The sequence below is a fragment of the Sylvia atricapilla genome, chromosome 2 (assembly GCF_009819655.1).
Source record: "Sylvia atricapilla isolate bSylAtr1 chromosome 2, bSylAtr1.pri, whole genome shotgun sequence".
Lineage (NCBI taxonomy): Eukaryota > Metazoa > Chordata > Aves > Passeriformes > Sylviidae > Sylvia > Sylvia atricapilla.
Genome location: NC_089141.1, coordinates 114,832,055 through 114,855,915, shown reverse-complemented (window position 1 = coordinate 114,855,915; position 23,861 = coordinate 114,832,055). Strand labels below are relative to the sequence as shown.

The window sequence follows — 23,861 nt, the reverse complement described above, 5'->3', positions numbered from 1 at the left end:
CCTGGGTTTCCCTTTCCCTCCAGGTACAGGGGAGTACCTGTAGCAACGAATCTCAATAACTTAGGCTATTCCTTGTACCAGCAAAACTGTTTGTAGATAAAACAACACTTGCAGTCTTGTTTTTCAGAGTTCTCGAAGATTCATGAAGGCTATGGGAACAACAACAGGTCTAAAAATGATGAGCAAGAGCCTGAAAAAGTGTCTACAAGAAATGCCAAACTCAGATAGAAGACACACAGCGTGGTGATGGACCAGTTAGGTGTCCTGAAGGATGTGTGCCTGTCTGACGGACAAATGACTTAGCCAACTGTGACTCCCGTATGAGTGAACAGTAGTGCCAGAAGCCGTAACTGGCTGTCTGTGAGCAATAACTGGTCTCTGCTGGGATCACACTGGCTGGTTTCCCTCCCAGCCCACTCCCTGGGCAGTACCTGGCTTGGTCTGTGTGCTCCCGAAGAGGCTGCCGCTGTTGTTGTTGGAGCCGAAGGCCGACGTCCCGAAGGCCCCGCCGCTGCTCGTACCGAAGCCGGCATCTGCGGGCACAGCCCGGCTCAGCCCTGGGCTCCACACAGCCCCACAGCCCCCAGCTCCTCCTCCCAGCCTTCCCAACACACACCACTCATCTCTCCCACAGCCCCCAGCTCCTCTTCCCAGCCTTCCCAACACACACTCCACTCAACACCCAGCTCCTCTTCCCAGCCTTCCCAACACACACCACTCATCCCTCCCACAGCCCACAGCCCCCAGCTCCTCTTCCCAGCCTTCCCAACACACTCCACTCATCCCTCCCACAGCCCACAGCCCCACAGCCCCCAGCTCCTCTTCCCAGCCTTCCCAACACACACCACTCATCCCTCCCACAGCCCCCAGCCCCCAGCTCCTCTTCCCAGCCTTCCCAACACACACCACTCATTTCTCTCACAGCCCACAGCCCCCAGCTCCGAAGAGCGGAGCCTTCCCAACACACTCCACTCATCTCTCCCACAGCCCCCACAACACCCAGCTCCTCTTCCCAGCCTTCCCAACACACACACCACTCGTCTCTCCCAGCCCCACAACACCCAGGCCAGGCCACCTTCCCCAAGCACCGTGTTTTTCACTCTTCCTGCAGAAGGAAGTTTCCACAGCAGGTGTGGAACCCTGGTTGTCTGTCCACACTAAAAGCTTGGTGAGGGTGAAGCCTCAGGCTCCTGAATGTCATCCCAGCCAGCTGGAGCTCCCTAATTCCATCCCACAAGGCATCATCACCTCCACAGGATTCTCTGAGCTGCACTCCAGGAAAGGACATCCCATTAAAAACCACCTCAGATATTTTACTCACTTTGCCCGAAAGTTGAAGTTGTCCCAAAGCCGGTGCTGCCTCCGAATGGAGTTCCGAAGGATTTGTTAAACATTTTTGGGATATATTCGGATTTCTTCCTAGACCTGGAAAGCAGAATTCAGGTTTTATTGAAAGCCCATCCTGGCAAACTCAATTTCCATCTCCCTCATGGCCAAGGGCAACAATCCCACCAGAATCCTCAGCACCAACCTCACGGCACTGTGCAGTGCCAAACCCTGCCAAAAGCCCAACGGGGTCAAGAGCACCAACAGTGCAGTGACACCACAGCTAAGGAGGTGTCACCAAACATCAGTGTCCCCAAAATTAGGGTGTCACCCTTAATTATGGCTGGAATTCCAGCCCATCTCAGCCTGTGTCCCGGGCTGTGGTGATCCTGGGCATTCCCAGGACTGATTTTCCTGCTCCACCCTCTGCCAACTCCTTCAAGCAGGACAGAGGGAATGCCCTGCACAGTGAGCACAGGAGTCCACCTTCCCTCTGCTCCCCATTCTGCATCTCCCAGCAGTCGGTGTTCCAGGGGAGTTTTGCTGGGCCCTTTCCAACCCCCACAGTTTATTTACAGCACATTCCCTGCTGCCCCTCAACCTCCTCCCTGAGCACAACCAGGTACAAACTCTGCTCCAGCTCTCTGAGTTTGTCAACAAATCCAGCACAGTCCCCACACTGTGGGCACACTGGCAGGAACTGGGGGGTGTTTTCCTGCAGCTCCACCATTGAAAATTCCACATTAGCCTAAAACATCTCAGATTCACAAGAAAAGCCAGTACTACCCCAAAAAAAGTTCACATTATCCCCAAAACAGCAGTACTAGGAACAACAACAACAAATTAGAACTAGAAAATAAAATGCTGTACTAACCCAAAAAAGCCATATTAGCCAAAAAATGCTGAGGTTAAAAAAAAACCCCAGTATTATCCCCAAAAACACCATGTTAACCAAAAATAGTGGGTGCAATGATCCAAGAAAAGCCATGTTATCCAGATGAAAATGACAATGCTAACCAGAAAAAATACCCATTACTAAAACAATGCCCTATTAACAACAAACCCCACTAGTATTACCCCAGTCCCCTCCATATGCAGCAGGAAATGCAGGAATTCCCCCACATTCCCAGGAGCTCCCTGGCAGCAGTAACCACACACGGCACTGCAGAACTAAGAACATCAGCAGCCCAAGAATGGCCCACACCAAGAACATTCCCAAAGCCAACAATCCCAGCTAAAGCCAAGGCTGCCCTTCCATCCCAGCTCCCTTCCCCTCTCCCACCAAGGCAGGCACAGAGGGACTGGGCACTGCCCAGCACAGCCTCCACCTGGGAAACCTCTACAGCCACCTGCCCATCCTTGAAACTCAAGTGTTGTTTTCCCAACACCAACAGCACTCTCTGGGAATGGCCAACTGCAGACTGGGAGCAGCCTCAGCCTTCCAGCATCCTGAACAGCTGGAGACTAAATCAGCCCAGAACACCCAACCCTGTATTTCCCTGACAGAAACACTAAAAGATGATTTGTTTATCCAACTATTCCAACAGACACACATCACAGTTCTGGAGTGTTAAGGGTCTCCACACTTCCACAGGTAAATCCTAAGGGGCTTCACTTGTCACAGGAAGAGGGATTTCAGTGACACAATCCTGGTACAACCCAGGAAAAGCTGCTCTGACAAACTCTCAGAGCCCCCCAAGCTGACAGGGGCTCCTGGAAGAGCTCCTCTATCAGAGAGTAACATTGTACCCTGAGCCCTCCCCACCTTCTCCCATGGAATCCCTGGGGCTGGAAAAGCCCTCCCAGCCCAGGCAGTCCCCCCTGTGCCCACCTTGTCCCCAGCGCAGAGCTCTGAGTGCCACCTCCAGGGGACACCTGCAGGGATGGGCTCTCCAAAGCTCCCTGGGCAGTGCCAAGGCCTGAGCACCCTTTCCATGGGGAAATTCATGCTGCTAGCCAATCCCTGCCAGGGATTTACAATAGTGGAAAGATCCATCCTGAGCATCCTTTTCTCCAGGCCCTTTCCCAGCTCCCTCTCCACCAAGACCTGCTCCTAAACACACCTCTCCATTCCTGTGGAATATTTTCAGCCATCTCCCCTTGTCCCAGAGCAACTCTCCCTTTCAGGCCAGATAAAAATCACCTGCACTTTCCAGCTGTCCGATGTTGTGACTCCCAGCCTTATCTGCAAATTCACAAGTTCCTCATGTTCTGTCGTTCCTCTTTTCTAAGTCACTGTTCTCGCATTGTCCTGAGATCACTAAACACAAAACTCTACCTAAGAAGAAACCTGAAAAATCATTTTCTAAGAAAAAAGGAGTTATGGAAATATTTCACCCTCCCACAGTGTGCATTTTGCTGTAGTTCACAACATCCTATCATCCCTCCTTCCCTGTGTGACACCTCCAGGGCTGTGCCCAGTTGTGGCTCCTGCAGGAGAGCCCTGGAGGGGCTGGAGCGTGTCCAGGGCAGGAGCTGGGGAAGGGGCTGGAGCCCCAGGAGGGGCTGAGGGAGCTGGGAAGGGGCTGAGCCTGGAGAAAAGGAGGCTCAGGGGGGACCTGGTGGCTCTGCACAAGTCCCTGCCAGGAGGGGACAGCCGGGGGGGTCGGGCTCTGCTCCCAGGGCACAGGGACAGGAGCAGAGGGAACGGCCTCAGGCTGGCCCAGGGGAGGCTCAGCTAGGCCAGCAGCAGGAATTTCCCCATGGAAAGGGTGCTCAGGCCTTGGCACTGCCCAGGGAGCTTTGGAGTGCCCATCCCTGCGGGTGTCCCCTGGAGGTGGCACTCAGAGCTCTGGGCTGGGGACAAGGTGGGCACAGGGGGCACTGCCTGGGCTGGGAGGGTTTTTCCAGCCTTACTGCTTCTAGGATTCTGTGAACTCAAGAACTGGACCAGAATTAGTAAAACTCGAGGGTTTTATACAACACCCCTCTCCCACTCCCTGCACCCCCAGCTGAGGGGCCCCTCGCGCCAAAGGGCCCTAATTAAAGTTTAGCAGTAGCACAAAATCCCCCTAAAACCACCTAAAGAAACCCACGTCACCAACACAACTTTAAGTCACATGTACCCAACCTAACTTTAAACTACAACTAATTTACACGACAGTAAATAACTCCCGGTCCCGGGGACAGCCGGGCCGTTACCCGCATCCAGAGCCGCGTATCCCCCGTGGAAAACACCCGGAATCTCCAACCGAACCGGCACCGGGACAACCAAAAAGGCCTAAAATCCCCCCAGAACCGGGCAGGTACTCCGGAGACAGCCGGGGCAGGGCTGCCGAGAAATCCCACCCGCTCACGGCCTTCCCGCCTCCCTCCGGCCTTTCCTCCGCCCCGGGGCCTCCCCGCGCTCCCCCCACCCCGGGACCACCCGGTCTCCCGGCACAAAAGGCCTGACTCCGGCAGCGCCACAACCACGCCGGGCAGGGTAGGGCGGGCAGGCCCCGGTGCTCACCGCAGGTGCCGGGCAGGGCAGCCTCAGCAGGCCGCGGTGCTCAGCGCGGGTGCCGGGAAGCGCCGCTCGGAGCGGCCGGGCCGGGTCGGGCCCGCGGTGCCGCCGCCGCCTCACGGGGCCGCAGCTGCGTCACAGCCCGCGCGCGCACTCCCGGCCTCCCCCGCGCGTCGCCTCGGCCCCGCCTTGGCCCCGCCCAGCCCGTTGCGCTTCCGCCGCCCATTGGCTGCGCCCCCTCGCCCTCGCCCTGAGCTCAACTCCGATTGGGCGAAGGGGCGCCGCACACCAAGCGCCCATTGGCCGGACGGGCCGAGAAGGGGGCGGGGCTTGGCGCCGCGGAAGGGTCCAGAACGGCCCGTGTCGCGGCGCCGCCCCTACATCCGGGGCGTTTGAGGGGGCGCGGCTTCTACCGCGACGACCAATCGTGTGTGGCGGCGCGCTGGAGCTGGCCCCGCCTCTTAAAGGGGCCGCAGCGGGGTTGGGAGGCGGGGGAAGAAGAGGAAGAGGTGGAAGAAAGGGAGGAAGAGGAGGAGGCGGAAAAGGCGGAGGAGGCGTGGTGGGGCTGCCAGGCCGGGACATGGAGCGGCGCGACGGGGGCTGAGCGGTGAGCGGGGTGTCGGGGGTCCGGCACCGTGGGACACGCGGGTTTTGGGGAGGGGTTCCCAGGGAGGATCCCTGGAGGATGTGAGGTGTCCCCAGGGGTCACTCACCGCCAGAGCCTGGGCGCCCTGGGACAGGGGGCACCTGCGGGGAGCTCAGGAGAACGGGGGGTGCCCCAGGAGGGGTCTCCAGGGGGGTGTGGGGTACCCGGGGCAGGTCTCGGGGTGCTGCAGCCCCTCTCCTGCAGGAGACAGGTCGGGGCCATTCAACACGTGATAGAAAATATTTGCCTTTTATTTGCTCTCTTTGCCGGGAGGGAGGGCAGAGGCTGCGGCGCTCCTGCTGTGGGACCCTCGGCACAGGGAGCTGTGGCCGAGCCCCCCGAGGGAGGGTCGGGGTTTGGGGGCTCCATGTCCCGGGGAGAGGAGCCTGGGCCGGTCGGGGACCCCCGTGCACAGCCAGTGCCGGCCCTTTGGAGCTTCCCTTCCTCTTTGCTTCTATCCTCCAACGATTCCCTCTCTCCCCTCAGCCTGGATGAGCTCTGCTTTCTGTGGCCGCTCGGTGGTTGGGGTCTGTCCCTTCACCGGGGCTAGGGCCCCCATTGTGGGGGGCGTTTGGTGCTGGCACAAAGTGGCCGTGCTGCCCTGGGGGCACTGCCCAGATGGCTCAGGGATTGTCCATAAATCGGATTTGTCCCGCAGCCGGACGGTGCTGAGGTGGGGTCCATCCCAGCCTGGTCCCTTGGGGCGGAGGGGAGCCCTGTGCTGGGTGTCTGCCCGGCTCCAGAGGTGTCCGTCCCGGCCTGACCAGAGCCGGCGGCGTTGTTTTCTGCGGCTTGTGCTGCCCTGATCCTGCAGCCTGCATGGAGTCTTATCCTGAGCTGCCGGGACCCACAGGGATCACTGATCCAGAGCCCCAACAATCCCCATCCCTGGGTGTCCAAAGGCTCCTGGAGCTCTGGCAGTGCCCATTCCCTGGGGAGCCTGGGCAGTGCCTGAACCCTCTGGGGGCAGAGCCTGGCCCTACAATCCCCCCTCAATCCCTGGTGGGCAGCTGCAGGCAGTGCTGCCCGTGCGGGGCCGGGGGCTGGGAGGCCGGGCTGTGCCGGGCCGGGCTGAGGAGCCGGGCTGAGGAGCCGGGCTGTGCCGGGCTGAGGAGCCGGGCTGAGGAGCCGGGCTGTGCCGGGCCGGGCTGAGGAGCCGGGCTGTGCCGGGCCGGGCTGAGGAGCCGGGCTGTGCCGGGCCGGGCTGAGGAGCCGGGCTGTGCCGGGCCGGGCTGAGGAGCCGGGCTGGGAGGCCGGGCTGTGCCGGGCCGGGCTGAGGAGCCGGGCTGTGCCGGGCCGGGCTGAGGAGCCGGGCTGTGCCGGGCTGAGGAGCCGGGCTGAGGAGCCGGGCTGTGCCGGGCCGGGCTGAGGAGCCGGGCTGTGCCGGGCCGGGCTGAGGAGCCGGGCTGTGCCGGGCCGGGCTGAGGAGCCGGGCTGTGCCGGGCTGAGGAGCCGGGCTGTGCCGGGCTGAGGAGCCGGGCTGTGCCGGGCTGAGGAGCCGGGCTGAGGAGCCGGGCTGAGGAGCCGGGCTGTGCCGGGCCGGGCTGAGGAGCCGGGCTGTGCCGGGCTGAGGAGCCGGGCTGAGGAGCCGGGCTGTGCCGGGCTGTGCCGGGCCGGGCTGTGCCGGGCTGTGCCGGGCCGGGCTGAGGAGCCGGGCTGAGGAGCCGGGCAGTGCCGGGCCGGGCTGTGCCGGGGCAGCCGTGGCTCCCGGCAGGACCGACAGCCGTGGTGGGCCGGCTGTGTCAGCGCTGTCCCGAGCACAGGGAATGGTCTGGATGGATCCCACGGGACAGGGTTCACGTGCCCTTCCTGCCAGATCCCTCTGGAGGGCTGCAGGGAGCGGCCCTGCTCTGCCTCTGCTCCCTCTTGTCCGTGAGTCTCAAGGTTCAATGGGGTTTTTTAGCTGTCTGTCCGTGCTGCCCATCCTGGGGGTGTGGGGGCACACGGGGTGTGGGGCTGAGCCCTGTGTCTGTATGGGGCTGAGCTGTGTGTCTGTGGGGTCACACACGCTGTGGGGCTGAGCTGTGTGTCTGTGGGGTCACACACGCTGTGGGGCTGAGCTGTGTGTCTGTGGGGTCACACACGCTGTGGGGCTGAGCTGTGTGTCTGTGGGGTGACACAGGCTGTGGGGCTGAGCTGTGTGTCTGTGGGGCTGAGCTGTGTGTCTGTGGGGTCACACAGGCTGTGGGGCTGAGCTGTGTGTCTGTGTGGAGCTGAGCTGTGTGTCTGTGGGGTCACACACGCTGTGGGGCTGAGCTGTGTGTCTGTGGGGTCACACAGGCTGTGGGGCTGAGCTGTGTGTCTGTGTGGGGCTGAGCTGTGTGTCTGTGGGGTCACACAGGCTGTGGGGCTGAGCTGTGTGTCTGTGTGGGGCTGGGCTGTGTGTCTGTGGGGTCACACAGGCTGTGGGGCTGAGCTGTGTGTCTGTGTGGAGCTGAGCTGTGTGTCTGTGGGGTCACACAGGCTGTGGGGCTGAGCTGTGTGTCTGTGTGGAGCTGAGCTGTGTGTCTGTGGGGTCACACAGGCTGTGGGGCTGAGCTGTGTGTCTGTGGGGTCACACAGGCTGTGGGGCTGAGCTGTGTGTCTGTGTGGAGCTGAGCTGTGTGTCTGTGGGGTCACACAGGCTGTGGGGCTGAGCTGTGTGTCTGTGTGGAGCTGAGCTGTGTGTCTGTGGGGTCACACAGGCTGTGGGGCTGAGCTGTGTGTCTGTGGGGCTGAGCTGTGTGTCTGTGGGGTCACACAGGCTGTGGGGCTGAGCCATGTGGCTGTGGGGCTGAGCTGTGTGTCTGTGGGGTCACACAGGCTGTGGGGCTGAGCTGTGTGTCTGTGTGGGGCTGGGCTGTGTGTCTGTGGGGTCACACAGGCTGTGGGGCTGAGCTGTGTGTCTGTGGGGCTGAGCTGTGTGTCTCTGGGGCTGAGCCATGTGTCTGTGTGGGGCTGAGCTGTGTGTCTGTGGGGTCACGCACGCTGTGGGGCTGAGCCGTGTGTCTGTGGGGCTGAGCCGTGTGTCTTTGGGGCTGAGCTGTGTGTCCATCCCTGCCCAGGGCTGTGTGGTGCTGCACAGAATGCCGGAATCCCTGAGTCTCAAAAAAGGCCCCCAGGGTCATGGAGCCCAGCCTGTGGCTGGTCCCCAGATTGTCATCCTGCCCAGAGCAGGACACAGCCCCCCAGCCAGAGGTGTGTTTGTTTGTTCCCAGGTTTCCAAGATGCTGCAGGTCCCGCTGCCGCTGGATCGGGACGGGATCCTGTTCCGGCTGCGTTTCACCACGCTGGCCCTGGGGACTGTGTTCTGCCCCCTCTTTGGCTTCCTCTTCTGTGTGATCTGGTCTCTGCTCTTCAACTTCCGAGAGACGACTGCGACGCACTGTGGGGTGAGAGACTCCCGTGGGGAAAACCCGTGTTCCTGAGGGGTGACAGAGCTCTGGGTCCTTGTGGGCTCCTCTCCCTCCTCCTGGGCTCTTCTCCCTCCTCTCCTGGCCTCCTCTGCCTCCTTCTGGGCTCCCTTCTCCTCTTGGGCTCCTAGTCACCTTCTGGATTCCTCTCTCCTGTCTCCTTCTGGGCTCCTCTCTTGGGCTTTCTCACCAGAAGTGTTACAGAATCCAGAGCAAGCTGCATTGTTTCACTGTCCTTGTGCTGCCTCAGGACTGGCAGCAGCAGGTTTGGCTCTGTGCTGGGACTGAAGGCAGGAGTCTGGTGTCTGGGCTGGGCATGCTGGGGGTTACTGCAGTGAGGAATAAAGGTGGGGAAGCTGAAGGGAAAATACCTTTAGGTATTTTAGGGAGGGGTTGGTCCAGAGCTGCTGCCCCAAGGTCTCCTGGAGTCCAGAGGAGCCACAGGGGTCTGGGCAGGGAGGGCTGGAGCTCCATGAGGGAGGCTGGGCTCCTCCCCAGGGCTTTCAGGCTGCTGGAGGAGCAGCTGGGAATGGAGGGCAGGAGTCACCTCGAACCAGCAGGAGAACTCCTGGAGTGCCAGGAAAGGGGGAATGGCTTCCCAGTGCCCGAGGGCAGGGCTGGATGGGATCTGGGGCAGGAATTGTTCCCTGGCAGGGTGGGCAGGGCTGGCACAGGGTGCCCAGAGCAGCTGTGGCTGCCCCTGGATCCCTGGCAGTGCCCAAGGCCAGGTTGGTCACTGGGGCTTGGAGCAGCCTGGGACAGTGGGAGGTGACCCCGGGCCTTCAGGTCTTTCCAACTGAAACCATTCTGGGATTCTGTGGACAGTTAAGAGTGTAAAGGCAAAAAACGTGAGCAGGTAACTGGGCAGGGCCCCCAGCAGCCTAGAACTGCCCCAGCAGGGCTCTGGGATCCATGACCCTGTGGGATGCAGCAGCGGCACTGCAGCCATACATCCCCTGGCTTTGGGAACAGGAACAAAGTCATTTGGAATTAAAAAACTCTCCAGGTTATTAAACAATCCTGCTCAGCCAGGCTCAGCTTTACTGGGTCCTTCTGGTTCACAGTGCTGCTCCAGCCTTATTTCCTTATTGCAGAATCCCAGACTGATTTGGGCTGGGAGGGACCTCGGAGTCCACCCAGTGCCACCCCTGCCGTGGCAGGGCCACCTCCCACTGTCCCAGGTGCTCCAAGCCCCAGTGTCCAACCTGGCCTTGGGCACTGCCAGGGATCCAGGGGCAGCCACAGCTGCTCTGGGCACCCTGTGCCAGCCCTGCCCACCCTGCCAGGGAACAATTCCTGCCCCACATCCCAGCCAGCCCTGCCCTGGGCACTGGGAAGCCATTCCCTGGCTCCTGTCCCTGCAGCCCTTGTCCCCAGTCCCTCTGCAGCTCTCCTGGAGCCCCTTCAGGCCCTGGCAGGGCTCTGAGCTCTCCCTGGAGCCTCTCCTGTCCAGGGGAGCACCCCCAGCTCTCCCAGCCTGGCTCCAGAGGGGCTCCAGCCCTCTAACAGCTCCCGGAAACAGCATCAGAGTTCTTCAGGTTAAATCCATGTGTCCAAAGCCTGGCTGCGACAGGCTGGGCAAAGCCAAGGGCAGTTTCAGGGGCTGGCAGTGGGGCCGTGCCCCGTGCCTGTCCCCAGCAGCACATGTCCCCACAGGTGCCCAACTACCTGCCGTCCATCAGCGCGGCCATCGGCGGCGAGACCCCGCAGCGCTACGTGTGGCGCCTGTGCATCGGCCTGCACTCGGCCCCGCGCCTGCTGGTGGCCCTGGCCTACTGGAACCACTACCAGAGCTGCCACTGCCCACACCCCCGCTACCTGCGCCTCTGCCACCTCACCCTGCTGCTCAACCTGCTCGAGAACTTCGCCCTCCTCATCCTCACCTACGTGTCCTCCACCGAAAACTATGGTAGGTGTCGCCTCCCGCCCCGCCTGGGCCCTGCCCTGCTGAGCCTCTCCTTGGGACACTGCTGTGCAGTGAGGCACCTCTGGGGTTGCCCCTGAGGTTCCATTGAAGTTAGTGGTGTACAGGGATGATGTGCATAACATACAAATGGCCGTGCTCTTCCCACCGTTCTTGGTTGCAGATACTTGGGTGAGGCCGTGGGTTCAGGCTGGGGATGGAGCCTGGACCAGGCCTTGCACTTGGTGCTCCTGTGCGCTGAGGCCCTGCTCCAGGGGTGAGGACAGGGGAGCCAGGTGGGTCTGAGCTCATCCTGCTTCCCCTCCATCCTGCAGCTGGGCTGGGCTCTGGGCTGGATCTGCTCCAGCTGCCTTCCCGTACCCTCCTCATGAATTTCTAGAGAAAATTTTATGGCATCACAGAATGCCAGACTGGTTTGGATTGGGAAGGGACCACAGCCCACCCAGCGCCACCCCTGCCATGGCAGGGACACCTCCCACTGTCCCAGGTGCTCCAAGTGTCCAGCCTGGCCTTGGGCACTGCCAGGGATCCAGGGGCAGCCACAGCTGCTCTGGGCACCCTGTGCCAGCCCTGCCCACCCTGCCAGGGAACAATTCCTGCCCCAGAGCCCAGCCAGCCCTGCCCTGGGCACTGGGAAGCCATTCCCTGGCTCCTGTCCCTGCAGCCCTTGTCCCCAGTCCCTCTGCAGCTCTCCTGGAGCCCCTTCAGGCCCTGGCAGGGCTCTGAGCTCTCCCTGGAGCCTCTCCTCTCCATGGAGCACCCCCAGCTCTCCCAGCCTGGCTCCAGAGCAGTGGGGCTCCAGCCCTCTAACAGCTCCTGGAAACAGAAGCAGAACTTTTCAGGTTAAATCCACATGTCCAAAACCTGGCCACGACAGGCTGGGAAATTCTCTTCCCCCACGTGGTCTCATCTCAGAAGAGCAGAAGTGCCAGTGCTGATGTGCAGCTGCTGTTTCATCCTAAGATCTGGAGGCACCAGGGATTAACTGCAGAAGTGCAGGAGGCAGCAAGGTGGTGCTGCTGCAGAGGGAACAAACCCCGTGCTGGGATATATCAGCAGGGCAGACGTGTTGGCTTTCCCTGCACAGCAGGATGATGATGATGGATATTGTGTCCAGCTGTGATCTGGAGAGAAACTTGTTCAAAGAATGAAGCCAGCACAAGGGGAATGGCTTCCCAGTGCCCAGGGCAGGGCTGGATGGGCTCTGGGGCAGGAATTGTTCCCTGGCAGGGTGGGCAGGGCTGGCACAGGGTGCCCAGAGCAGCTGTGGCTGCCCCTGGATCCCTGGCAGTGCCCAAGGCCAGGCTGGACACTGGGGCTTGGAGCCCCTGGGACAGTGGGAGGTGGCCCTGCCGTGCAGGGGTGGGATGAAAAGGTTTTTAAGGTCCCTCCCAACCCACACTGTTCTGGGATTCAGGGCTGTGGTGCTGTGATCTGTGTCCCAGGATCTTCCCCAGCCTTTGGGGTGAGGATGGTCTGTGGTGGAGCCCAGTACTGGGATGGCAGGACAGGAACCTCCTGCTGCTGGAGGTCAGTGGTGTGGGACCTGTCCCTGCCCAGCTCACCCTCCCTGTCTCCTGCCAGCATTCCCTGTCCCCATGGCAAGGTGTCCCTGCCCCTCTCGTGGCAGTGTCCCCTCACTGCAGGCTCTGGGCTGACCCCGAGGGGAGCCCTGGGAGAGGAGCCCGAGGTGTGACTGAGCAGAGCTGCCCCAGCAGCCGGAGCTGACCCACTTGCTGGGATCCTCATCCCAGACTAATCCCAGCTCTGGGGAAAGTTCCAGCCCTGAGCTGCCGTGCTCACGTTAATCATCCCTGCAGGACACCCTGCTCTGACCTCTCCACCTGCTGGTGCCTCACTCCTTGTGTGCTCCCTGCCCCTGGCATGACAGGCAGTCAGGGTGGTCATTCCTGGTGTTCAGGTGGTTAGGAATTCAGCCCGAGTTCAGTTTTCTGGAGAAGGGGCTGAGCAATTCTTTTCAGAGCAGCTCTTGTGAAAATGTCTCACCTGAGGTGTTGTGTGGAGTTAGGGGCCTCGGGAGCACCTCTGGCTCAGCCTTGCTCCAGCTGTTTCCCCAGCCTGATCCTGTACTGGGCTGGTCCACGTATGCGTGGGGCAACCTCAGTGCTGCAGATGAGGCTCTGATGGGCAGGTAGGTAACACAGGGGGCCAGAAGATGACTTTCCTGGGTTTTGGACTGGCTCATTCTGCGCACCCCCTTCCCAGTGTGGCAATGCTGAGCTGCTCCCAAGGATCCCTGGGTTTACAGCTCTGTGAAGTGATGGTCCCAGGGTACATAAACACCTTCCTGGCACTTTTATCCCTTTCCAAGGGGCCCTGAGGCAGCAAGAACAGGTTATGGAGTTATGCTGTGCCTGTCTTCTGCAAAGACCCCACTGAGTCTGCTCTGCTCCCAGCAGAGCACAAACCCCTCTCAAACCCTGTCCCATGTTCCCCTTGTGCTCCTGGCTTGGATTGAGCAGGAAACCTGTTGTTTGTAAATCCAGCAATCCACGAAAATGCCTTCATCGTGTTCATCACGTCGGCCCTGGGCCACATGCTGCTCACCTGCATCCTCTGGAGAATGACTAAGAAACACACAGTAAGTCCCGAGGTACAGACACTTTCCTTTCTTCTCTCTGTGCTGGGAGCTGGGAGGGGGCTCTGGGGCTGTGCCAGGACTGGGACAGGGCTCTGGGGCCATGCTGGGAGTTGGCAGGGGGCTCTGGGTTGGCACTGAAGGGCTGTTGGCTTGTCCTTGCTTGTGAAATAATCCTGAGAAGGTGCTAAGGAGCCAACAGCAGCAAGTGAAACAGAAGTCACCAAAATCCATTATTTACCAAAGTGAAGTGGGAAGGAAGCATTTCATTTCCTGTTTTCTGGTTTTATCATTGAATCACAGAATGGTTTTGGTTGAGAAGGGACCTTAAACCTGTCCAGTTCCACCCCCTTCCATGGGCAGGGACACCTTCCACTGTCCCAGGCTGCTCCAAGCCCCAGTGTCCAGCCTGGCCTTGGGCACTGCCAGGGATCCAGGGGCAGCCACAGCTGCTCTGGGTACCCTGTGCCAGGGAAGGATTTCCTCCTAGTGTCTGATTAAGTTTTCATGGAGAGATCATACTGGAAACCACTGTTGGCATCCCTGTGGACTGGGATTGCTCATCCTTCTCCATGCCTGTTTCTAAGCTGAAGTTGGCTTCCCTGTGCTGGGAATTGCTGATCCTGCAAGCTGGGAGCAGCAGGCAGCAGGAATTGCTCTCCCTTTGCTCCAGAATGACTCTGTGGAGCAGGCTGGCTCTGGCTTTTTTTTCTGGGGAGGGGTCGGGGGTGCAGGGACTGGCTGGGCAGGCAGCAGGTTTGGTGGAGGATCCAGCCAGGGGCTCCTGGCCCCACTGCCTGGATGCAGCTTCTGTGCTGTGCTGGTCTGTGCTCTGAGTCCTGGGCTGTGGGCAGGACATCCAGGTTTGTCCTGGGTTATGGGGCAGGTGGGCAGGACATCCAGGTTTGTCCTGAGCTGTTGGGACTGACAGCCACAGGCAGGGCAGGACATCCAGGTTTGTCCTGGGTTATGGGGCAGGTGGGCAGGACATCCAGGTTTGTCCTGAGCTGTTGGGACTGACAGCCACAGGCAGGACAGATCATCCAGGTTTGTCCTGGGTTATGGGGCAGGTGGGCAGGATACCCAGGTTTGTCCTGAGTTGTTGGCACTGACAGCCATAGGCAGGACAGGACATCCAGGTTTGTCCTGGGTTATGGGGAAGGTGGGCAGGACATCCAGGTTTGTCCTGGATTGTGGGCAATGACAGCCACAGGCAGGACAGGACATCCAGGTTTGAGGCTGTGTGGGACCTGCCTCTGTTCCCATGTGGCTCCTGCACCTGGGGTGTCACCTGTGGATCTGGGCTCCCTGGATGTCTCTGTCCTTTCCCCTTTGGGCTGTTTCTCCCAGCTGATCCCAGGCCAGCCCATCGTGTGGTCCCGTTGTAATGGGAGGGGTCCCGGGGCTGTGCGGCCCAGGAAGGGGCCGTTTTGCAGAGGCAGAGCCCTTGGGAGGGTGTGTGCCTGTTGTCCCAGGGCTGGGAGGCTGCCGGGGGCTGTTCAAGCCTCTCCCAGGGGACAGTGGAGCAGGGCTGCAGGGCGGGGTGCTGTGCCTGGCCGCGTGTCCCAGCAGGATGAGTGCTGGGGGCCCAGCTCTGCAGTCCCAGAGCAGCTCCTGCTCCATCACCGCTGTTTATCCTCCCCTTCCGCCAATTCACCGCGCCTGTCCCTGCTGCCTTACTCCAGAGACCTGCAAAAGAAGCTTCCAGCAGTTGTTTGGCTGTAAGACTCCCTTAGGAAAGGGGCTCGTGGAGATGCTGAGATTCCCCTCGCTCACTGGGAAGTGATTGTTTCTCTCTGGTGATATGGGAATAGCTCGCAGTCATTCCTGGCAGCTTTCCCACGGCTTCCTTATTTTCTGTCCATATTGTTTTGGCTTGTCTTTTTTCTGGGTGAGCCCTCCAAGGCCCTGGATCTCCTCCCTTTCCACGTCACCCACTGGGGCTGGTTCATCTCCCCTGAACGGGCAGGGGTGAGGCATCCCAAATCCTGGGCTCAGCTTTGGGCTGAGCCCCTGAGGGGAAAGAGAGGGTTTGAGGGGCTGGAGCATGTCCAGAGAGGGGAATGGAGCTGGGGAAGGGGCTGAAGAGGTTCAGCCTGGAGAAAAGGAGGCTCAGGGGGGACCTGGTGGCTCTGCACAAGTCCCTGCCAGGAGGGGACAGCCGGCAGAGTCGGGATCTGCTCCCATGGCACAGGGACAGGAGGAGAGGAAATGCCTCAGGCTGGCCCAGGGGAGCTTTACATTGGATATTGGGAAAATTCCTTCTTAGGTAGGGCTGTGCAGGCCCTGGCACAACTGCCCAGGGCAGGGCTGGAGTCACATCCCTGGAGGGATTTCACAGCTGTGTGGATGTGACACTTGGGATCATGGGTCGTGGTCGCCTCGGCACTGCTGGGGGAGCCAGCTTGGACGCAGTGCTCTCGAGGGGATTTTTCAGCCTCATTGGTTCTGTGACTCTACCCGAGGACTGGAGGAATCTGCACATCCCTGGGGGGAAAGGAGCATGGTGACAACCTTGGCTGAGCATGTCACCGCCTGGCACAGTGCCACCCCCTGCTTCCCGCTCCCGCCCTGGAACAGCCCTGCTGATGGAGGGGAGCTGCCCTCGGGGCGGCGTGGTCCCCCCAGCGCTGGGGCTTTCCCCCAAGGGGACAGGAGCCCTCCATGGCCAACCCTGACCTGAGCCACCGGGAGTGCGGTGTCCCTGGGCCCGCTCCGGTGTCCCCGCCAGTTCGTGCGGGCCGCAGGACGGAGCTGTCACCCAGGGCACGAGGCTGAGGAGGAGGAGGAGGAGGAAGGCGCTGGCGGGGTGACGCAGCTCCCCGGGCGGGCTGTGCCGGGTGTGAAGAGGGCACAGTGTTGTCACACCACCAGGCGTCGCCTTTGGCTAAGGGACACTGCTCACTCTGCAGTGTCCCCTGCCCGGTGATGCGCGCTGGGCTCCTGCCGCCGATGGTTCCCACGGATCCCCGGGCCCAACGCGGTCTCCTGGGACCTGTCCCACTCTCTGCCTGGATCCCTCGGGCTCCAAGCCCTCTGCTCACGGAGGGTGGCCCCTGGCAGGCTTGGCAGAGTTCCTGCGACACCCGCGGCTTTGCTTGGCTCGGCAGGGTGGGACAGCAGGACATGGGCGGTGCCACTGTCACATCCAAGGGCTTGGGCAGTGCCAGTGAGCTGGTCGCCACGCTCCTGGGGCTGGTTTAGGGCCAGGGCACAGCTGATCCTCTGTGTGCATCACGGCACCCTGGGGACAGACCTGGCTCCGTTTGTGTCCCTTGTGGTGGCTTTGTTCACATGCGCTGCCCCCACCCTGGGGCTGCGATGGCAGGAGGGGACAGGTGAGGATGGCTCTGGTCCCTCGGTGTTCCATCCTTCCCTCCTCAGCTGAACCTGAGACCATCTCCACGGTGTGGGTGGCTGGAAGAGCTGGTCTGTCTGGAGGAGGGAACAGGGGGCTGTGCCTTCCCAACCCGTGGCTTGCACCCCTTTTAGCACTGCTGAGGCTCCCCAGGGTCGGCGAGTAGGAGGGACAGGAATTGGTTTTGCAAAAGCTGCTCGTCCGGCGGGGCTCCTGTTGCAACTGCTTACTGCGAGGCAGGAAGGGTGCGCAGGAACTGGTTTGTAATGGGGAAGTACAGGGCGGTTTCCAGTTACGAGGTGGCAAATGCTGAGAGATAGGAAAATAAAGCTCTGCAGCAGGGGAGAAAAGAGAAAGCAGAGAGAGAAAGGAGGGGAAGGGGCAAAGCAGAGGAGAGAGATTCTGTGGAAAAGGGAATGGAGCCTGGGAGCTTTCAGCTGTGGCTGATCCCTGCACCCTGTGCTTGGTGCATGGCAGTGCCCACCTGGACTGGCAGCTCTGTTCTTCCTGGCTGGCTGCTCGCCCTTAAAACCCTCCTTCCCCCCAGCCCTGAGGCACAGAGCTGGGCAGTGGGGCAGAGCCGTTTCACTTCTTGTTTGCAAGCACAGTTCCCTCCTGCCAGCTCAGGTTGGTGGCACCAGCAGACACCAGTTGTGTGCATGTGTGGCCACCAGGCTGCTGGCTCAGCCCATCAGAGGAGGCCAGGGTGAGCTGCTCCAGTGCTGGAACCCCTGGAGCCGGCTGGGAGAGCTGGGGGTGCTCACCCGGAGAGGAGAAGCTCCAGGGAGAGCTCAGAGCCCTGCAGGGCCTGAAGGGGCTCCAGGAGAGCTGCAGAGGGACTGGGGAACAAGGGCTGCAGGGACAGGAGCCAGGGAATGGCTTCCCAGTGCCCAGGGCAGGGCTGGATGGGATCTGGGGCAGGATTGTTCCCTGGCAGGGTGGGCAGGGCTGGCACAGGGTGCCCAGAGCAGCTGTGGCTGCCCCTGGATCCCTGGCAGTGCCCAAGGCCAGGCTGGACACTGGGGCTTGGAGGCCCCTGGGACAGTGGGAGGTGGCCCTGCCATGGCACGGGTGGCACTGGATGGGCTGTGAGGTCACTTCCAGTTCATGCTGTGGCCAGTGGAGCTGGGTCCTGCTCTGTCACCAGCCCCTGGGCTCTGTCCCACAATGTCCCACTGCCCCAGCACCCGCAGGGCACACGGGCTGAGCCCAGCCCAGGCTGCAGCAGCCACTGCAAAGGCACAGGAGGCTCTGGGGCACAGCCCCCTCTGTCCCCTGGGCCCAGCTGATCTGGGGGTGGCTGAGCTGTCCCCTGCTGTGGCAGTGCCGTGTGAGCAGCAGGGACCACGAGCGCCTTGGTGACCACGCGTGGTTTTCCCCCCAGCTCCCCGCGGCCCCGGGGAGCGCTGCTGGGGCTCACACAAGCCCTCTATAAATAGCTGAGCTCTCTGCGGGGCCCTTTGGCTCCGGGCTCTCAGCTCGGACCCGGAAACCCTTGAGGGGAGCTGGGACTGATGTGTGACACAGAGCTCTGCAGGTGCCACTTGTCCCCCAGAAAGGAACGATGAGCAGAAGCAGTGCTTGGGTGGTCCCTGCTGTTGCTATTTGAGTTAAGGTGACTGCCATCCCTGTCCCCATCAGGAACTGCGGGGTGAGCACCGTCCTCTTCCTCCCTGGAGGCAGTGGAAGAAGCAGGAGGCTCCTGTGCTGGTTGCTCACAGCAGCCACCCCTGAGCCCTCAGAGCTGCATTTGCAGGGCTTGGGGCTCCCCCAGGGTGGGGAAGGAGCCCTCCAGTGCCATGGGGTGGGCTGGGAGCAGCCCCCAGAGCGTGCCCCCGGGCTGGGTGCTGCAGGCCTCTCTCCTGCACCCATTGTCCTGCCTCCTGCTCCTGACTCACCTTGGTGTGCCCGGGAATGTGCTCAGCTCCAGCCACCAGCTGGGCACCAAATATAATTCCCTGTGGTTTTCTGGGCCAGACTCACGTGCAGCCGCCCAGGGCTGTGTGACACGGGGGGCTGGCAGGGGCTGTGGGTGCCCCGCTCTGTCTTGCCAGGAGGAAGTTGGCAGCCACAGCTGTGGCCAGCCCCAGCCGGGCCACAGGGGAGCCTGGCACCAGCTCAGCTTGTCCTTGGGGTTTTCTGACCCCCCTTTTTCCTCGCAGACAGACAGTTTGGTGGCTTCCTGCCAGGCTGCTTGGAGCTGCCAGCTCGTCCTCCAGGGCTCTGACCTGGGGGTTCCTCATCCTGTCCAGGCCAAGCTATCCCAATTCTCCCAATCTTTCCCTCACAATCCCTCTAATCTTGGTGCTCTCCTCTGGCTACCCTCTGGCTCCCTGGGATGTCCCTGGGTGGGGGATCCCCACCAAGCTGGGGCCATGGGAAGCAGGGGCAGTGCCTGGCACTGCCTGAGCCCTGAGCAGGGCAGTGGGTCCAGCCCACACCAGTGAGGGGGTGGGCAGCTCCTCTGCATCCAGCAGCTCCTGGAGCTCCCACCGTGCTGCCCAGGTGTGGGCTGGCCCTGTCCCTTCCTCCTGCAGCAGGGCATGGCACCACTGCAGCACCCACGTCCCACTGTGCCCGGGCGTCCTGCCCCTGCTCCTGCAGGGCCCTTCCCACCTTCCAGGGGGCTCCGCTCTGCATCCTGGCATGTCACCACCTGCCACCCCCGGGGAACCCTGCCCTGTGATTTCCTGGCACTGGGCTGAGCCAGCCGTGCCCTGGCATTCGGGATTAACACCTAATTACCGGTGTGATAATCCCTGGCCCAGACTGGGAGCTCAGGGGGCACGCAGAGGTGCAGGGTCACTGTGGTGAGCCCGGGCTGGCTCCTCCAGGGCCATCTCAGGGTCCTGCAGCAGGACAAGGGCCTTGGGACTGGATGACCCGAGCTGTTCTCTGCCCCAGTGCTCCTGGGAGGAGCCGCTGCCTGATGGCCCCGGCAGGTCCCTGGTGGCCGTGGCAGGGCCCTGGTGGCCCTGGTGGCCCCGGCAGGTCCCTGGTGGCCGTGGCAGGGCCCTGGTGGCCCCGGCAGGTCCCTGGTGGCCATGGCAGGGCCCTGGTGGCCCTGGTGGCCCCAGCAGGTCCTCGGTGGCCATGGCAGGGCCTTGGTGGCCCTGATGGCCCCGGCAGGTCCCTGGTGGCCGTGATGGGGCCCTGGTGGCCCTGATGGCCCTGGCAGATCCCTGGTGGCCGTGGCAGGGCCTTGGTGGCCCTGGTGGCCCCGGCAGGTCCTCGGTGGCCGTGGCGGGGCCCTGGTGGCCGTGGCGGGGCCCTGGTGGCTGTGGCAGGGCCCTGGTGGCTGTGGCAGGGCCCTGGTGGCCGTGGCGGGGCCCCGGTGGCCCCGGCAGGGCCCTGGTGGCCCCGGCAGGTCCCCGGGGGCCCCGGCAGGGCTGTGTGGGTGCGGCGGGGCCGTGCCGGGGCTCAGCACAGCCGTTTGCCGTGGGAGCGCGGTGGCAGCGCCGTGGCAGCGCCTGTTCCGAGCCGCTTTTCCGGTGTGAAACTCGGGGCTCTGCCACTCCCGGGCTGCTCCTCACAGCCCTGGCTGGGCTGAGCTGCTGCCGGTGACGGGGACTGTCAGTGCCAGCAGGAAGGGCCGGCCCAGGCCCCGTGGGCTGGAGGTGGTGTCACCCGCGTGTCCCCACATGGCGAAGCGCCCGTGACTCTGTCCTTGTCCTCCTCTCTGGGTTTTCCTCCCTGGCCGAGCCCCTGGCACGCGTTCCGGGGGTAATGGAAAGTGTGATGGGGCAATTTACATTTTCCTTGTTATCAGCACTCCCTCAATGGAATCTTTGTCTCACGTGAAGCGTCAGGCCGGGGGGAAATTCCCCTCCCACCTGTAACAGCCTGGGCTGTCTGTGGCATCCCCAGCCCGTTCTGTGGGGCTGACCCCCCTTGCAGCCCCCCTGCACCTTCCTTGGGCTCCAGACATGGCTTGGGCTTCCTCTGCCCCCTGGGCTGTAGGATTTTTATCCATGACTCTCCCATCAGCGTGATGGCAGAAATAGAGGAAGGGACCTGGAACCTGCTGTGGCTGCCGGGGGTCACTGCACCCACAGCCCCCAGCTTTGGGGTGCTGGGCAGTGGGTCGGGGGAGCCTATCACAGGGGACAGGCCTGGCCCCTGGGGTGTCACAGAGGCAGTGAGCTGGGGGTGTGGGGCTGCTGGCAGCATGCCCATGCTCTGTTCTGCCCCATCAGAGGTGGTGCAGGGGCAGGATGGGGCCCCTCCAGGGCCAGGACGTGCTGCGTGAGTTCTCCAGCTCAGCACCGCCCCGGCTGCCACCCCTTCATGTGGTTTCCTCCTCCCTGCTGCTGTTGTGGGTGAGGGGGTGCAGCACCTGGTGAATTCCCCGTGCCCTGGGGCCACCTGCAGCCACGTGGGCAGGGGAATCTGCCTCTGGTAGAGCCTTGGCCCGTCCTCGAGGAGTCCCCTGAGCACCCCAGTGCCAGAGGCCTGTATTTGCTGGGACCCTGTGGTTCCCTCACTCCTTTTATCTCCATGTAGGTGTGAGCCCCGTGTGCCCCTGGGCCACCCCTGTGTGCCCCTGGGCCACCCCTGGGCCTGGCCTGGGGGGCTCAGCATGAGGAACCAGGGTGTGGAGACCCCCAGGGCTGTGTGGGGCCAGGACAGAGCTTCCCTGGGATGGGATGGGATGGGATGGGATGGGATGGGATGGGATGGGATGGGATGGGATGGGACGGGATGGGACGGGGAGGCTGCTCTGGCATCACACAGCCCTTGGCCTCTTCCAGGAGCGCAAGTCATACAAGTGGAAGCAGCTGCTCTTCTTCTTCACCTTCATCACGTTTGCGTTCGCCGTGTGTGTTTACTTCCACCACAACTGGTACTGCGGCCCTGGAGGTGAGGGGGCTGCCTGGGGGCCTGTGGGGAGGGGGCTGGGTGGTCACTGAATCACAGGATCATTAAGGTTGGAAGAGATCCCTGGGATCAGCAAATCCCTGCTGTGCCCAAAGTCACCCAGCCCAGAACACTGAGTGCCACCTCTAGCCCTTCCTTGGACACCTCCAGGGATGGGCACTCCAAACCTCCCTGGGCAGCCCCTGCCAATCCCTGGCCACCCTTCTGTGAAAGAATTCCTTCTGATGTCCAAAAATTCTTCCTGATGTCTGACATCCTCCTGATGTGACACCTTGCCTTCCAAATCCCACCCAGGGAAGCTCCAGGTGCCCAGCCACGCTTCTTCCCTGGTGAGGGTCAAGCCCCCAGCCCCTGCTCTGCTGCCCCAAACAGGTTGCCCAGAGAACCCCCCCAGCTCCCAGGGCAGATGCGGCTGTGGGTGCCCCTCACCTGCTGTGTTTCCTCCCCCAGTGTACACTGTCTTTGCCTTCCTGAGTACCTGGTTGTCCTCTCCACATGGCCTTCCCAATGACTGCCTTCTGGACTTTGGCAACAAGGAGCTGGTGGTGAGCTCGCTGCTGGAGGACAAGCACTTCTAGCCAGCCCCTCTGCTGGGGCTCCCCTTCCCTGTCCTGCCAGGGCCGGGCTGTTTGCTGTGGAGCTGCTGCTGCCAGGATCATCCCCAGAGCCCGAGAGTGTCTGTCCCTACTGCAGCTGCAGCTCTGGTCCAGGGGAGCTGCGGCCTCTTCCCTGGCCTGGCTCCCTGCCAGCACCAGGAGGGCAGGGCAGAGGAGGAGCAGGGACCTGCTGCTTTGGAGAAGGCTTTAGGGAGAGCAGGATGCTGCTCCTGGTATTGGGGCACGGGGGTCCACCCCTGCCCTGTCCTTTCTTGGCCGGGGGGTCTTGGGGCAAGTCCTCAAGAAGGGCTGGTGGCCTTTTGGGGTGGCTTCAGGCGCTGGTGTCCCGCTGGGCTGGGCAGGGTCCTGGCCCATCTGTGCCTGAGTTCTGGGGAGGGGAGCAGGGAGGTGCTGGGCTGTGCAGGGACTGCCTGGAGCAGGGTGGGAGCACACAGGGCACAGCAGGTGCTGGGAGCATCCACGTCTCACTCCTGCCTTTCCCAGAAGCCCCCCAGCAGCACAGGCTGCACCAGGGGTGCTGTGCCCATTCCAACCCAGTTTGAGGAGGAAGGGTGAGTGTGCTGACACTGGAGGACTTTGCCCCAGCAAAGATGTCCCCATGGGTTCCCCTGTGCCATGGGGCTGGAGCTGGGTTCAGCAGTGCCTCCAGCGTGTGGCCCTGGCTGCCAGGGGACACGGCTGGATGGCAGATGGAGGCTGCAGTGTCCCCAAGTGCTGATCCCAGGGCTGGGCACAGCCTCCTGCAGGGAGCTGGGGGGCCCCGGCAGAGCTGGGGCCGGGCTGGCTTCGGGCGGGTCCTGCCACACGTGTCCATCGTCACTGTCCCCATCCATGGGCTCCATCGTGTCCCTGCATGCGTGACGCGCTGCCCGCAGCGCCTTGCCTTTGAGGTGGAAATAAAGCACTCAGTATTTTTGTGAGCTCTCGACAAACTCCACGGCGTTTCCACCTGGCCCAGCCTGGCATGGCCCTGGCACGGCCCTGGCACAGCCAGCAGCTCCAGCCCAGCACCGTGGGCAGGCTGGGGGCTGGAATTGGGTGCAGGACATGGACCCCACGCACCGGGGCTGGAATGTAGGGTGTGGATCCTGGATGTTGGATCTGGGGTGCAAGATGTGACCTCTGGAGCTCAGGATGCAGATCCCTGCAGGGTGTGGATCACTGGGGTGCAGGGTGTGGATCGCTGGGGTGTGGGCTTTGGATGCTGGCTGTTGGGGCTGTGATGTGGGACGTGGCCCCTGGGTGCCGGAGGAAGCCCGGGAAGGTTCAGCGAGGCTGGGAAGTGGCCAGGAGCCGGGCTGGAGGCGTGGCACTGAGCCCACCCCGCAGCTGCCGGCCCCGCTCCCCGCCCAGCCCCGGGGGCCGCTGACTTGGCTGCAGCTCCTGCAGATCTTAGGGATGGACACTGCGAGGCCAGGGGCCAGCACAGCCCCGGGGGCAGAGCCTCGGGCCGGGAGGGCACTGCAGGGACTGGGCAGGGGCAGGGGAGCTGCCGGGGGCTTGGTTCCCCCGTCCCAGGCCATGGTGGAGCCTTGCCCTTTGCTGCAGCCGTCCCGGGAGCAGCTGGGAGGGGAAGAGCCATGAGCTCATCCTGCTGTGCTGGGCCAGGGCAGGGCTGTGTCCTGCCCTGCCTCCTGGGGTTCCCTCCCCATCCCAGCACCCGCTTCTACACCAAA

General features: G+C 62.3%; 2 protein-coding genes across 4 annotated transcripts in view; one reads left to right on the top strand and one right to left on the bottom strand.

Annotated features, from left to right (window-relative positions):
* The window catches only part of NUP98 (nucleoporin 98 and 96 precursor), a 39,540-nt gene extending 34,588 nt beyond the window's left edge, over positions 1-4,952 (bottom strand). For both annotated transcript variants that reach the window (XM_066314192.1, XM_066314191.1), the window contains exons 1-3: positions 4,778-4,952; positions 1,322-1,419; positions 432-533 (exon numbers count right to left, since the gene is read on the bottom strand). In XM_066314192.1, coding sequence (XP_066170289.1) covers positions 432-533; positions 1,322-1,394 — 175 coding nt within the window. In that variant the 5' untranslated portion in view covers positions 1,395-1,419; positions 4,778-4,952. The remainder of the gene's footprint in view (positions 1-431; positions 534-1,321; positions 1,420-4,777) is intronic.
* A 273-nt stretch (positions 4,953-5,225) lies between these two features.
* PGAP2 (post-GPI attachment to proteins 2) lies at positions 5,226-23,105 on the top strand. 2 transcript variants are annotated; one of them, XM_066314234.1, is made up of 6 exons: positions 5,226-5,378; positions 8,615-8,788; positions 10,466-10,718; positions 13,241-13,335; positions 21,442-21,550; positions 22,019-23,105. In XM_066314234.1, the coding sequence occupies exons 2-6, from the start codon at positions 8,624-8,626 to the stop codon at positions 22,144-22,146; spliced, it is 750 nt and encodes a 249-aa protein (XP_066170331.1). In that variant the 5' UTR covers positions 5,226-5,378; positions 8,615-8,623; the 3' UTR covers positions 22,147-23,105. The 2 variants fall into 2 exon arrangements, with proteins under 2 accessions (XP_066170331.1, XP_066170330.1); XM_066314233.1 differs by having other exon boundaries at positions 5,227-5,378; positions 13,241-13,347.
* Positions 23,106-23,861: the final 756 nt, after the last annotated feature.

Bases quoted from the DNA above. Each gene is read 5' to 3' on its own strand.
- PGAP2 (XM_066314233.1), top strand. From the start codon at position 8,624: ATGCTGCAGGTCCCGCTGCCGCTGGATCGGGACGGGATCCTGTTCCGG. The intron at 8,789-10,465 runs GTGAGAGACTCC...ATGTCCCCACAG, and splicing joins CGACTGCGACGCACTGTGGG to GTGCCCAACTACCTGCCGTC. The intron at 10,719-13,240 runs GTAGGTGTCGCC...TTGTAAATCCAG, and splicing joins GTCCTCCACCGAAAACTATG to CAATCCACGAAAATGCCTTC.